We start from the raw sequence: 15,000 nt of genomic DNA, 5'->3' as shown, positions 1-15,000 counted from the left end.
ACAGACAGACAGACTGACTGACTGACAGAGAGAAACACACACAGATATATATATATATATATATATATATATATATATATATATATATATATATATATATATATAGAGAGAGAGAGAGAGAGAGATAGATATATAGAGAGAAAGACAGACAGACTGTCATAGAGAGAAAGAAACACACACACACACACACACACACACACACACAGAGAGAGAGAGAGAGAGATAGATGGATGGATGGATAGATAGAGAAAGAGGGAGAGGGAGAGAGAGAGAGAGAGAGAGAGAGAGAGAGAGAGAGTGTGTGTGAGTGAGAGAGAGAGAGAGAAAGAGACAGAGAAACACACACACACACACACATACACACACACACACACGCACACACAGATAGATGGATGGATGGATGGACAGATAGAAGGGAGAATAATATTATACGAGTCGTGAAAACGATACAACACAAAGTAAGCGTCTTTTACATGAGTCATAATTCAGCGGTGTTATAGGGGGGGGGGGGGGGGCTAAACAAAAATATTTTTGTTTTTTCTCCAAATTTTTGTATATCTATACATATATCAAGAATACACAGTTTTTAAACAATAAACGTTATTTACATTTTAAACATTAACACGCGACATACACAATAATATTTGTCATAATGCGTCATTATACAAACAACAGTCAGATTATATCGTAATATATTATGTCTAGATTGCATTTCATTACAACATCTGCTGTTAACAACCAAACACTTGCCCAAATAATATATATCTATCTATCTATCTATCTATCTATCTATCTATCTATCTATCTATCTATCTATCTATCTATCTATCTATCTATCTATCTATCTATCTATCTATCTATCTATCTATCTATCTATCGAACTCAGCGGCGTGGCGTATTGACGGCGTATGGTGGTGCCATGATTAGAAGAAGAAAAAAAATTCTAAAACAGTGAACACGATTAAGAGGAGAGAGCACATGTTAAAAACTCTCTTTTTTGGAAGGGTGGGGGGAGGGTCGATGGTTTCTACGAGTGGACAAAACTCACAAAAACAAATAATTCATGAAAACATCAAGCCACAACACTGAGATACAAGTCCCGTATGAAAAGGTCTTTGTAATTATTCTTTGTCCACCATTTAAAGGATTGGTTTTGGTCGATAATGCAATCAATATGTGATAAATGTAAATCAAAAGAGAAAAAAAAACCTATGACAGACATTACTTACTTTTAGTACTTGTAAAGAAAATCTGCACGGCGATGTTTCATCTCTGCAAATCTTTTTATAATGTGTTTATTGAAATTTGGAATGGCATCTATTTCAGCTTTGTGAATTGACAGAATCATTAACGAATTTAACCGCTCTGTGTTTCATTGAATTTCGCAAGAAATTTTTCACTCTTTTAAGGGTGCTAAAACAACGTTCAGGAGGTTAAGAATTACGATGGAAGTGGTTAAGGTCACTATAGCCTATAGATGTCCATGATTTGTCAGTGTTTGATGTATCTTTAAAAAGTAGACAATAAAAACAAAAGAAACGTTTTTTTTCTAAACTAACTGTGAGCCATTCATGCCTGTCATACCATGTCACTGAAAAAGAGCGTTTTCGAGATTTCCACACCTGTGTTAATTCAAAATCAGTTGGTTGATGAGGAACTAGTCTTTTTATTTCTAATTTGTCATCTAGTGTCAATCTCCCAAACGGTCGGTGAAGTAAAGAGTCAACTTGATTCATTGCAATTCATTGCTTAACAAAACAAAACTTCAAAGTATATCTCAAATAATGGAAATCAGTGGACTACGATTAATGATTGCACAAATAAAAGGTAGATTCAGATCTTAAAGCATCACAAAGAAAAATCACTCCACTTAATTACTTAAAAAATCTAAAAACACACCAAAGTATAACTGTTGACAATCTTCGCTTTCTTTCTCTGACTCACACAAATACACACGCACAAACAAACACACACACACACAAATAAACACTCATACACACGTAACCATCAACTCGGCGCTACAAGCAAGAAAAATGTTGGTAAATTCGTCCACAATGCTTCGTTGCAAAGAATTACTTTATTCAATAATCGTGAAAAAGAGTTGGGGGGGGGGGGGGGAGGGGGGGGGTTGATATGTCATATTTTTAAGTTTTATGTTGTCTCTTCGCTGCTTACAAATAAACTTGACAATGATCAGTGTTACAGTTACAGTTAATGTAATATTTTGGATGGCCGAAGTTACCCTAATTTGGCGCATCTCCCCGTCCAACGGTGGAGCTCTCAGATCCTGGCACAAGTCGAGGGGTTTTCCGCTATTTGAAGATAGTATAATTCGACCCAGTTTCTCGCTCAATCAGCTGTAGCGATACTAATGGATAGAGCATTAACTGGAGCTTGGATTGCTTTGCACCACGGTGTTTGATTTAGTCACTACTTCGCGCAGTGATGTCACCAAAACACGAGTCGGCGCAGTGCGTGATTCGGAATCTTGAATAGAGTGGAGACTAAAAAGGCAGTATGTTGTTGGCGAGTTGGCGAAAGACAGTGGAGTTAAAATTTCTCAGTTTTATTTTTAATTAAATTATGCTGTTAATGATTTTTAAAAGATTGGTACGGTGCCTGGCACCATTCGAACCAATGGCCCCACGCCACTGAGAACTACATATCTATCTATCTATCTATCTATTTATCTCCCTTACACACACACATTCACACACACACACACACAGACACACACACACACACTCACACAAATAAAATTGTTAAAACGAATAGAAGGCTGTTATAGTGTCGTGTGTCCAGAGGAGAAAAACATTATAAATCTGATCATGTTTTGACTTTTACACATTCTGATCACAAGACATGTGAAAAAGTTCTAGCCAGCTGCTTGAAGACTAAAAAGTACCGACGATTTTCTTTTTTAGAAACAACAAGCAGCTCGTTGCTGGGCGGACGTGACGTCAGACTATTGAATCCTATCACATCATCGGTGTTTTTTGTACTGTAGATAAAGTGTTAAGGGAACCGTCAAATTTCTCAAAAGAGATCAAATGAACCGCCGATAATGTTAGTCGGTAACAGGTCCCTGACCTCGAAGTAGCATGAGAAACTACATAAAGTACATAATTATTATTATATTAGGCGAGAGATAGAATAGACGAATACAGAGCTACCTACCTGGAGTTAGAAGAATTCGTAGTTTCTAAGTAAATAAGATAGAGTCCCTTTAGATAGCTTCGGAAATAAAATAATTTTCTCTCAGCATGCTCCAAAAATGCTCCATAGTCCTGAATAGAGGATCTAAAGAACTAAACTTTCCTTTCCAACAAGATTTATTGAGTCAAAGAGACCACCTGCAGTGGCGTGGCATGCTTACATTATTAGGTGGTGCCAGAATCAGAAGAGAATGACATAAAACATGCTATATTTGTAAATACAAAAGAAAGAAACAAATATAGAAAAAAGACTTGCTCAATTAAGTAAGAGGCGGTATATACTTTTTCTCAGTTTCACTTTTTGCTGTAATCCATTTTTTAAAAGATGGATTCGGTGCCAGGCACCAAATCAACCCAAATAGCCACGCCATTGCACCTATGCAGTTCTGTAGCTGGAGCCAAAAAGTCGTATTTCTACGGTGTTTTCGTAGTACAAGGCAGATTTGCGAATACTTCTTCATATTATCCATAGAGACGCAGTCAACCTTTGACCCCCTTTGATCAATTGTTGTTGAATTATACACGCCGTGCATTCAATTACATAAGGTAGAATTAAATCGTTAACTCACTCAACCCTAACACCGACTATATCCGTAGCTTACCCGGCTTACTTTTACCCCATGACTATTTATTACATTTTTATGAGACAAATTATAGGCATAGTATCAAAGCTAATGTTTTCACTTTTTACACGTTAATGATAGTTGAATAAAACTATCTATGTACATGCTTATTTTTAATACATTTTTTCCAATTTTGAAAAGTAGCAAAAATCTCTAGGATTGAGTGAGTTTACTCTCGTACTCTGAAAAAAAAAACAAACAAAAAAAACAAACAAACAAAAAAACTCGTATTTACAAATTTGGCCAGAAAAAGTCGTAATTCAAATTTTGATCGATTTAAATGACCCTCATCTTGGCAAAAACTCTCAAACCTGGGACCTTATAGAAGACCTCGTGAGCTCCCAGGTTTGAGCGTTTTTTTCCCAAGACGAGCGTCATTTAAATCGATCGATATTTGAAGGGACGAGTTTTCTGGCCAATTTTTTTTAATTCGTGTTTTTACAGAGTATATTTTACTGTGTGATCTTCTGAAGAAGTTTTTCACGGTTCTAAGATTTCTTTCAGTGGAATAGAATGACAAGAGGACTATGAGTATGAGTCATAATGGGTGGTGCAGCTTTTTGAATGTTATAATAACACGATGTTATATAAGTGACCCGTCATTTTAAAACGGTATTTATCGAGGTGAAACAAATACACGCAGAAACTGGGGATAGAGATAAAGCTATAATTATTATTATTATTATTATTATTATTATTATTATTATTATTATTATTATTATTATTATTATTATTATTATTATTATTATTATCATTATTATTATTATCATTATTATTATTATTATTATTATTATTATTATCTTTATTATTATTATTATTATTATTATTATTATTATTATTATTATTATTATTATTATTATTATTATTAATTATATAAAATGTATTTAGAAACAACAACCGAAGAACTGATTTCAGGAACACAAGGAAACATCCAACTGCCTCAGCACCTTCACTCACTCAATCCTAGAGATTTTTGCTACTTTTCAATATTGGAAAAAATGTATTAAAAATGAGCATGTACAAAAATAGTTTTATTCAACGACCATTAACATGTAAAAACCATAAAACATTAGCTTTGATACTACACCTATAATTTGTCTCAGAAAAATGTAATAAATAGACATAGGGTAAAAGTAACCTGGGTAAACTAGGGATATAGTCGGTGTTAGGGTTGAGGGTGTTACACACATGACGACATTCTAAAGCTAAGAACATTTGCACTGGACAGTAGATTAATGGAAACAAACTTTTTTTCTTTTTTTTTTTTTCTTTTTTTCTTTTTCTTTTTCTTTTTTTTTTTTTTTACCCCTTTTCTTCTTATTTTTTTGTCTTCTTTTAAATATAGAGTAAATAAAATAAAATTCAATTTTATTCATCCCTTACGGGAAATATTTTCTCTAGGATCTATTCCAAGGGTAAACTGGAATAACCCAGGCGTTAGCCGCAGTACCACACCTCAAATTGAGCTAGGGAGAGGTGACTTGCTCAAGACCACACAGTGCAGCAGCAGGTGATCGAACTCGGTACCTTTCGGGTACGAAGCAAAGACCGTACCACCCCCCCCCCCCCCCCCTCCCTTTTTTTTTGTTCTTTTTTCTTTTTACTTTTTTTATTGAGCTGTTTAATTATATTTGTGACCCCTCGCCTCAAAACGGTATTATGCCGGGATGATAAAGATGCTGAAAATTGAATTTATAGCCAGAAATCTCAGACTTGCGTTGAGTTTGTATGTTTTATAGAGGAGAATGAATGTTATAATTTGGTGCGCTGAATACCAACAATTCAATTTGTTGACCAGTTTAGCTTTAAATTGACTTTTTAGCATCTGGTTCATCCCGACATAATACCGTTTTGAGACGTAGGGTCACATTTATTTTTACACAACTTTGAGTTCTTGCTTTAAACTCTGAATGATGTGTCTGCGAGGGCTTGGTGTCCGTATCTCAAAATAACTGGTCACATTTAGAACCTGTTACTGTTATAATTTATGGGTAGGGAGAGAAACTCCATCACGGTCGAAAGCTTGGATTCAAAAGATGATGACGATGATATGACTCATGAGTTGAATGGTCTGTCGTTTACAGGAGTAGACATAATAATGATATGTGACCCAACGTCTCAAAACGGTATTATGTCGGGATGGACCAGATGCTAAAAAGTCAAATTATAGATAAACTAGTCAAAATTATTAATTATTTATATTTAGCACTCTAAAATAGGATATTCATTCTCCTCTATAAAGCATCCAAAATCTACTTAAGTCTGATATTTCTGGCTACCAATTCAATTTTCAGCATCTTAATCATCCCGACTTAATACCGTTTTGAGACTAGGGATCACATATACAACTTGTACATATCTACTATTAGTACTTATCTACTTGTACCGAACATGTCACGGGTTGTGAACAACCTCAATGGGACGCTCTTCCGGTTCCAAACCCATTGGAAATGTTATGTAACCAGTCCTTCAGATGACTAACAATTGAATCACACGATGACGTAACTTAGTATCAGGATGTATAGGCAGATTCTTACTGGTTGGGGTTCCTGACCTCCAATAGTGGGCAGGGAGTGGAATAGAACGTCTGAAAACTATACGACTAGGACAGATGGAAAACACATTACAAGGGATAACACGGAGAGAAAGATAAAGTGAGTACATGTGACTCATAATATATAAAGGATTAGTAAAACCAAGTCTAGAGGTGCCTACTACCATAGTGGGCAGGGGGGTACATACTGTGTCTTCTATCCCCTTATGTCTGTTTTCCGACATGCTTTCTGTCTTTGTCTTGGAATGAGATTACTTGGTTTTGTCCTGGCGCTGGCCGGAGTCCTAGCTGGGAGGGAAACAGTCAAATGTGTAGTTAGTTTTGGGAGATGACATTTTTTTCCTTGTAAATTATCTCTCTGTCATTTATCATTATATTTGTTATTTTGAATGTATATTGTAAATATTTGAGTGTGTTCCTCTTAGTGGGGACCTGTGCTTGTGTCTGAATGAGACTTTGAGGTGATCTCAAACTAAATACTTTGATAATGTGCTCTTGAAATCTACATCTGTTTCCTATTTGAACCAATTCCCCTTTGTCTCACATTTTCTTTTGTGCTTTAATTGTAATTCTAGAACGTTTTACTATCCCTTTTTCTTCCTTTTTACTGGCGCTGATATGACCTTAATGTGTTGCAAGCGCCGTAAAACGCTTAAAAACAAAAACAAACAGCTGTAGGTGGTAAGGAGAGGGTTACTCTACAGCTATGTGGTCTAGTGGTATGACACGCGCTTTCGGACCGGAAGCTCCTGGGTTCGAGCCTCGCGCTCGGCGCATAGTTGAGTCCTTGGAAAAGACTCTTTACTCACATTCTCTCACCGTACTCGGGTGTAAAATGAGTACCTGGCCGTTAACAGCTTTGTCTTTGTCCGAAAAATTGTAATATCGCCCAACAGGCGTCATGTCCCGTCCTATATGTTAAATGTTGCTGTTGACTAGGGACCCCTTGTAAAACGCTTTGAGCACATTTAGTGGATATTGCGCTATATAAAGCTTTATTTTATTTTTGATATAGTCGGTGTTAGGGTTGAGTGGGTTAAACCTCAGACAATACAATGATTGGACCATAAACCTAAAACACAAAAGTTATTGGAGCACATGTCATGTGACCAACCACCTGTTGCTGAATAAGCTGGTGATTCATCGTGCTTGTGTCTATACTATAATCAATTCTTATAAAATATTAACTCACTCAACCCTAACACCGACTATATCCGTAGTTTACCAGGGTGACTTTTACCCCATGCCTTATTTATTACATTTTTTTTCTGAGACAAATTATAGGCGTAGTATCAAAGCTACATAATATTTTTGATTTTTACATGTTAATGATAGTTGAATAAAACGATCTGTATAGGGAATGAGATTAGCGGAAGAGTAGCGTCCCTTGATTGGACGTCACCCATAGTTTGTGACGTCACCGGTGGAAAAGTTATTAGAGAGAGAACGTCATGTTGGTTGTGCGCATGCATCTCTCGTCCTCGCTTCCGGTGAAAGCGGCTTGAAACACCTCAAAACCAAATTCACGTTCTCTCTGTAAGGTGACGTCCAATCAAGGGACGCTACTCTTCCGCTCATCTCATTCCCTATACCTACATGCTCATTTTTAATACATTTTTTTCCAATTTTGAAAAGCAGCAAAAATCTCTAGGACTGAGTGAGTTAAAATGATATTCTTTCTATATAATAATGATATCAATTAACTGATATTATCAGTGATATCCTTAATGTATGTGTACATTTAGATAAAGCGTTTATTATTCATTTATTGTTATAGTTTCGTCATGGCAAATTAAGTAAACGTTCATATGAATGCCCCTTATTCATTTCATACTCGACGAGCCGATCAAATGATTAATACTAGATATATTATTTTCGATCCAGGAATTTGTTTTTATGGGGTTTTTTTCTGTTTTTTTTTTTTTTTTTTGTTTTTTTTTTGGTAGTTTGCTTTGTTGTGTATTTTTTTTTTTTTGTTGTTAGGTTTTTTTGGTTTTTTGTTTGGGGGTTGGGTTGTTTTTTTATGGGGGGTGGGGGGGGGTTCATTTTCCCTTTTCTTTTATTAGATAAAATTACTTACACACACACACACACACACACAAACACACACACAACTATGTATAATATAAACTTTAAGCGTTTGTCGTCTATCGATGCTATGCGTTTAGGTAAAATATTCATAACATCCGCCGGCCGGGTATAGCATTACCAACACACAAAACTTAAGTGTAACCTTGAACCTTCATAGTCTGATTAATGCAATATATAATATAGAGTGAGAACTAATCACTAAAACGGCTGTATTAATAAAAAAAAAAGAAAAAAAAGAACTGAGTGACGTCAATTTTTAGTGACCTCCCTTTCCTTTCATTCATTCAATACTGGGAACAGATAATAATAATATTAATGATAATAAATCTTTATTGTCCTCACAACAGTGGCAGCAACCTATTATGGTTCTCACACTACTATGTTATGACTATCGACCCAATCAGCAAAGTCCGGTCCGCATTCGTGCACCGCCGCAAACCCGCTGGGTAGCATCGTCACAACACATAGGTCGACTAGATGCTCTGCCGTCTCAGTAGTCTCAGGTTCGTGCCCACAGCGGGTACATGTTGGACAGGTAGAAAGACCCCACCGATGAAGCGCACTAGCCGTTAGGCAGCTCCTTTGACTCCTCGACCGAAGCCGATTCGCAGCTACACAAAAGTGGCAATTTGTCATTTGGTTACACATTTATAACAGTACAATATTGACATAGATGTACCTAAAATGTCTTACTCGGGGAGACAATCACAACGACCAGCGTTTGCTCTAATTTCTAATTTATTTATAAAATGTCACTAATAAATAAACACTAATTGGGTCAGAGGTCACGCTCTGTGTATTTTCATTATAAATTATAAATTGAGCTTTATATAGCGCAATATCCACTAAATATGCTCAACGCGCTTTACAAGGGGTCCCTGGTCAACAGCAACATTTAACATGGAGGACGTGATATGACGCCTGTCAGGCGATGTTACAATTTTTTGTTCGGACAGAGACAACGCTGTTTTAGGCCACGTACTCATTTTACACCTGAGTACGGTAAGGGAATGTGAGTAAAGAGCCTTTTCCAAGGACTCAACTATGCGCCCAGCGCGAGGCTCGAACCCGGGACCTTCCGATCCGAAAGCGAGTGTCATACCACTAGACCACATAGCCGCACAAAGAGCTGAGTGTCGTCCATTTCTTAGTGACTTCCCTTTCATTCAGTCAATAATCAATATTGGGAACAGATGATGTACCTAAAGTGTCTTACCCAGGGAGACAACAAAAAACGACCAGCGTTTGTTCTTAACTCTAATTTCTAATTTATTTATAAAATGTCACTTAACTTATAAATAAATACTAATTAGGTCAGAGGTCACGCTCGGTGGCTTTTCATTAGGCTGGCTGTCCCGAACACAAAACACATTCATCTCTACATTGACACTACGATCTTATCTCTCGCCACCAAATTATTAATGGGTCTTTCTTTTTTCTACTAAACCCGCCGAAACCCATAGTCCCCCAGGTTCACTCCCCACTGGTGTACACTTCCCCGAGTCCCAGGTTCACTCTCCACTTGCTGCCTACTTCCCATAACTTTGTCGAATATTGTCAGGTTTCGCCAAGTTTCGTAAAAAAAGAAACACCCTCCTCCTCCTCTCATAATTCCAGGTTCACTGCCCAATAGTGTACACTTCCCCGAGTCCCAGGTTCACTCTCCACTTGCTGCCTACTTCCCATAACTTTGGCGGGTTTAGTCGGGTTTCGGAGGGTTTCATAAACAAGAAACAGCGCTTATTTACCATTAACCCTCTCCTTTCTAGCCATTTTCAGAATTTCCCCCAAAACTTCACACCCACCCAACACAAAAACAGACATTTCTTACTCAAACAGAAAAGCAACAAGAACATTCTATACATAATATTGTTCGACAATATGGGCTCTAATACAGAACGGAGTGCTTATTCGTCCTTCAGGACGTATTCTTAAAAAGTGTCTAGCCGACCTTCAGTGCTTATGCTAATGAGGTAGGCGTGAAATACGTAAAGGGCAATTGACGGAAAGGCTGTTGTTTATATTTGTCACCACATTTTTATATGTATTAAATTCAAGGTTATTGCCCTCCCATAAATCGCATTGTTGTTACAGTGACCTATATATGTCACTGCTCCCGTGGCCTTTTTTGTGCGCCCATATTACAAAATCTTCCCGGATAAACAGTATCATCCTTCCAGTCAAGCCATTGCTCAATCGTTAAAAAATCAAAATGGAACGTGAAAGCATTTTCGTTGGAGCAAGGTTTGATTCATATGAAGCTTTCAAAAAATCATTACGGCTTCATGAAAATGCGAAAAATGTGAAATTCATTATAAAGGATTGCAAAAAGGTAAGATTTTATTATCACAGAATAGCCCCCCCCCCCCCCCCCCCTCCTCCCCGCTGTTTTTTCTATTTAAAACAATTTTTTTTTTCATTATTAAAAAAAATAATTTCGCTGCCCATTTGTTCTTAATGCCTTTTATTAATCCTTTATTTATTTAAATCTACATTTAGCATACACTAAGTTTTAAAAGAAATAAAAAATAATGCACATTTATAAAACGCATCACATCTATATCAATGCTTAGTTGTTTTGTTCTTCTTCACATGCCAAGCGTCCTTTCCTTCTTTGATTTTAAAGGGCAATATCTCATTTGTGACCTCTCGTCTCAAAACTGTATTAAGTCGGGTTGGTTAATATGTTGAAAATTGAATTTATAGCCAGAAATATCAGACTTGTGTTGAGTTTATATGAGTTATTGAGGAGAATGGCAACCATATTTTGGGGTACTAATGCCAACAATTTATACTTTTGACCAGTTTCACATTAAATTCTACTTTTAAGCATCTGGTTCGTTCCGACATAATACCGTTTTGAGACGATGGGTCGCAGTTCAGATCTCCCCTAATGGTCTAAAATTTGTTTAATATGATATAATCTAATATTTATAATCTATTGATGAAAAAGGCATATTTATGATAGCATTGGTGACAAAATGAATAAATAATTAAATAAATAAATGAACGAATAAATTAATAGATGAATGAATAAATAAATAAATAACTATTCAATTCGAGCGGCAGTTTGCAAGTCGAGCGGCAGTTTGCAAGCAAGGTTTTTGAAGAAACCCTCACACTGTTGTCTTTCTGTATATTTGATTGCATGATGATATATGCATATCATTTCAACATCGATATATTGAAATAAGTATATAACATTCTCTTAAATCATCGCTTAAGGTAAAAAAAAATAATTCAGTTATAATCTATTCTACCTGATAACTGTTATAATCGAGTCGTCAGCCGCAGTGCAGCACCCACCGTAAAGTAAGCAAGGGCGAGTAGGCTTTCTCAATATCAAACAACGCGGCTTTTGTGAATCCAATAATAATAATAATAATAATAATAATAATAATAATAATAATAATAATAATATTAATAATAATATTAATAATAATAATAATAATAATAATAATAATAATAATAATAATAATAATAATAATAATAATAATAATAATAATAATAATAATAATATATAATTTATTCATCTAAAAAAAAAAGGAAATTCGTTTACAATTCCTTACAACATAATAATATGATCTAGGCCTATCACTTTCCTCAATTTAAATGTACATTTTCACGCTAACGAAGTGTGTTCATTTATTTGTATTTGTAGCCTACTCATTCTCATTCGGATTAGTTGATCATGTCTATGTGTACTTCATTTTAATTTTCTGATCTGTGCTTACTGCACCGATAAATTTTGTTGTCCTGTTGTAAGTAGGCATATATTCGGTGTTGAAATAATGTAGTCAATGATATTATTCCATAATATTTATCTTAGGTGATGTGCTCAGATTTCATCAACACAATAGTTTATGAACGGGTTATGTTCGAATGTAAGCAAGGAAAAATGAGAAAATCCGAATCTAAAGGTCTCAGACCTATTCAAAGGTAAGGTACAAATTTTCTATGTGATTTTGTAAACAAATAAATGATATAACTACTTTTCTTCTTATTACAAACAAACGGGAATTTTGCTCATTACCATAAAATCGAATTTTTAAATAGTTTACTCTCGCATCTGACAACAAGAGGAACGAATTGACCGAATGCTTAAGGCATTGCACTGTGATCCCGATTGTCCCGGCTTTGATTCCCGCTTCAGGCACTTTCGTTATTTTCCTTGGGCAAGATTATTAATCCCAATTTGCTCACTTGGACAACATTGGTGATTCCTGTTGACATCAGACATCCTCTTTGATGGATTATCTATATTCCTTCCTGGAATGCCCAGGCGACGGGATCTTATGGTGCCGTTGCGAAAAGGGCATCAGTAGTCTCCCCCCCCACCCCCCCCCCCCCCCCCCCCGCTTCAAATTTACATTATATTCTGGCTTTTTCTCATTGCTTTGTTAGTTGTTTTTCAATTTTAAAAATTCTTTCTTACATAGATAGAAAATAGGTAGTATTCCCCATTTATTCATTCACAAGGAGAAATGTGTCTTTTAATCTATTGCAAGGGAAGACTTGTACAACCCAGGCATCAGCCGCAGTTCAGCGCCCAAAAGTGAGCTAGGGTCATGGCCAAACGGCGCGAACCGCTGAGCAAAGCTGCCCTATGTATTTGTTCGTTTGTTTCTTTTTTTTTTTTCTTTCTTTTGTAAAATTTTAGGAAGGGATGGGAGTGTGATTTTTCTTCCTCTTTTGTCTCCTTCATACACCAAACAAGTGTCGTCCAAAACGGAGCCATCCGAGAATATCATATCATTACCATAGGCATAATTACTTTTCCATTATTACCCATTCAGTCAGTCAGCACTGTCCACGGCAATGATTTGTGTCATTTTTTTCAGATCTTTCAAGCTTGGCTGCATGGCTAAAATACGATTATGTTGCCGTAGGAGTAGTGCCCGTGTTTGGTTCCTTGAAGTCATTGAAGCAAATCTGACTCATGATGCACACACGCCATCTGCTTCCGTAAGTACAGTTTAAAGGCACAATTTAGTTTCTTTAAATATTTGAATTCATAGCAAGTATTCAAAATTTTACGTATGCCCTTTTGATGAATGCGTACTTGTTTTTCAAACAGCAATGTGCAATGTTCAGTAAAAGCCATGACGTTCCTTCTTGTATCTATAAGTAGCTAAATATTAACTCACTTTACTTAAAATTTCGCCAATAAAAAATGGACCAAACATCTTGTCACATTTTCTTTTACACCACCACAATAGAATTTTGGTTTCCTTGTCATTTATTGACATTTTCAAAATCTATCAACGTATATGCCCTTCTACTCTTTGTAATTTCTACCCCAGCCTTGTGATGAAAAACCCTATTTGAGATCATTATTTTCTGGAGTAAAACAAAATCACGCGATCAACCCCTCGTTATATTTTCGTCTCTTTACGCAAAAAAAAGCGAATAGTGTTGACAGAATGAAGTAACAAAACAGACGAACAGTCATATTGTAATCAAAATAGCGGGCGCTCTGAATAACGAATTTGATATTAATGTAAGTTTTATCGAACAACTTGGTCGTATTGGACATTCAGGCAGCGGGAATTCTACGGTGTAACAACTTTCAAGGTTTTAATCCACAACCCAGATACAACGGAGAGGCCATTTTGCACACATTATCCTTATTCTATCTGAGATGATTGTCACATTTAACTCCGAAAACGGACTTGCACGTGATAGATCGCAAGTTTATTTTGTATCTTGATATGCAATTTTTTATACCCTTTAATTTTCTGGGGAAAAACGATTTAACTGTAGCGTAATAGCAAAGCTATTTTGAGGCGTCCGTATTATCCTTTCTATTAAAAACAAAATAAACAAGCAAACAAAACAAAACAAAATATAATAATAATAAATAAACGTAGGAATTCTAGAATTTTTTGCCACAGCACAAAACGATAATTCTTTATGTCAAATCGATAAATTCGAGAATCAATCAGTGGTAAGAAATGATATAGGTGATGTTATTGGAATGACATAATAATAATAATGATGATGATGATGATGATGATGATGATGATGATGATGATGATGATGATGATGATGATGATGATGATGATGATGATGATGATGATGATGATGATGATGATGATGATAATAATAATAATTATTATAATGATAAGAAGAAGAAATAATAATGATGATGATGATGACGATGATGATGATGATGATAATGATAATGATAATGATAATGATAATAATAATAATAATAATAATAATAATAATAATAATAATAATAATAATAATATAATAATAATAATAATAATATAATAATAATAATAATGTTTGTTTTTTTCCAGGTTCTAACAACATTTCCTGAAATGAGGCGAGTCCAGGAAACTGACTTAGTGACGACTCTTCTCCAATTTAAATCGTTATCATCGAGGGAATTGATATCAGCCATTGAAGAAGAGCAAGGTATTAGACCGACGCCAAAAGATATTCAAAACTTGCGGCAAAAATATCGGCTGTCTGATAGTGAAGAAAAGCAGGCAGCCGAAAAAATTTTGGC

The 15,000-nt window shown here is 35.6% G+C and overlaps 1 protein-coding gene across 1 annotated transcript in view; it reads left to right on the top strand.

The window, feature by feature from the left end:
* Window positions 1–10,549: 10,549 nt before the first annotated feature.
* Window positions 10,550–15,000, top strand: part of LOC144958972 (uncharacterized) — an 8,965-nt gene continuing 4,514 nt past the window's right edge. Inside the window, exons 1-4 of the mRNA XM_078891273.1 lie at window positions 10,550–10,815; window positions 12,313–12,422; window positions 13,325–13,448; window positions 14,789–14,998. Of these exons, the coding sequence (XP_078747399.1) occupies window positions 10,696–10,815; window positions 12,313–12,422; window positions 13,325–13,448; window positions 14,789–14,998 (564 nt within the window). The 5' untranslated portion in view covers window positions 10,550–10,695. The remainder of the gene's footprint in view (window positions 10,816–12,312; window positions 12,423–13,324; window positions 13,449–14,788; window positions 14,999–15,000) is intronic.

This window comes from Berghia stephanieae, chromosome 13 (genome assembly GCF_034508935.2).
Source record: "Berghia stephanieae isolate SIO BIC M18660-M18661 chromosome 13, UCSD_Bste_1.3, whole genome shotgun sequence".
Taxonomy (NCBI): Eukaryota; Metazoa; Mollusca; class Gastropoda; order Nudibranchia; family Aeolidiidae; genus Berghia; species Berghia stephanieae.
This window is presented reverse-complemented; position numbering and strand designations above follow the sequence as displayed.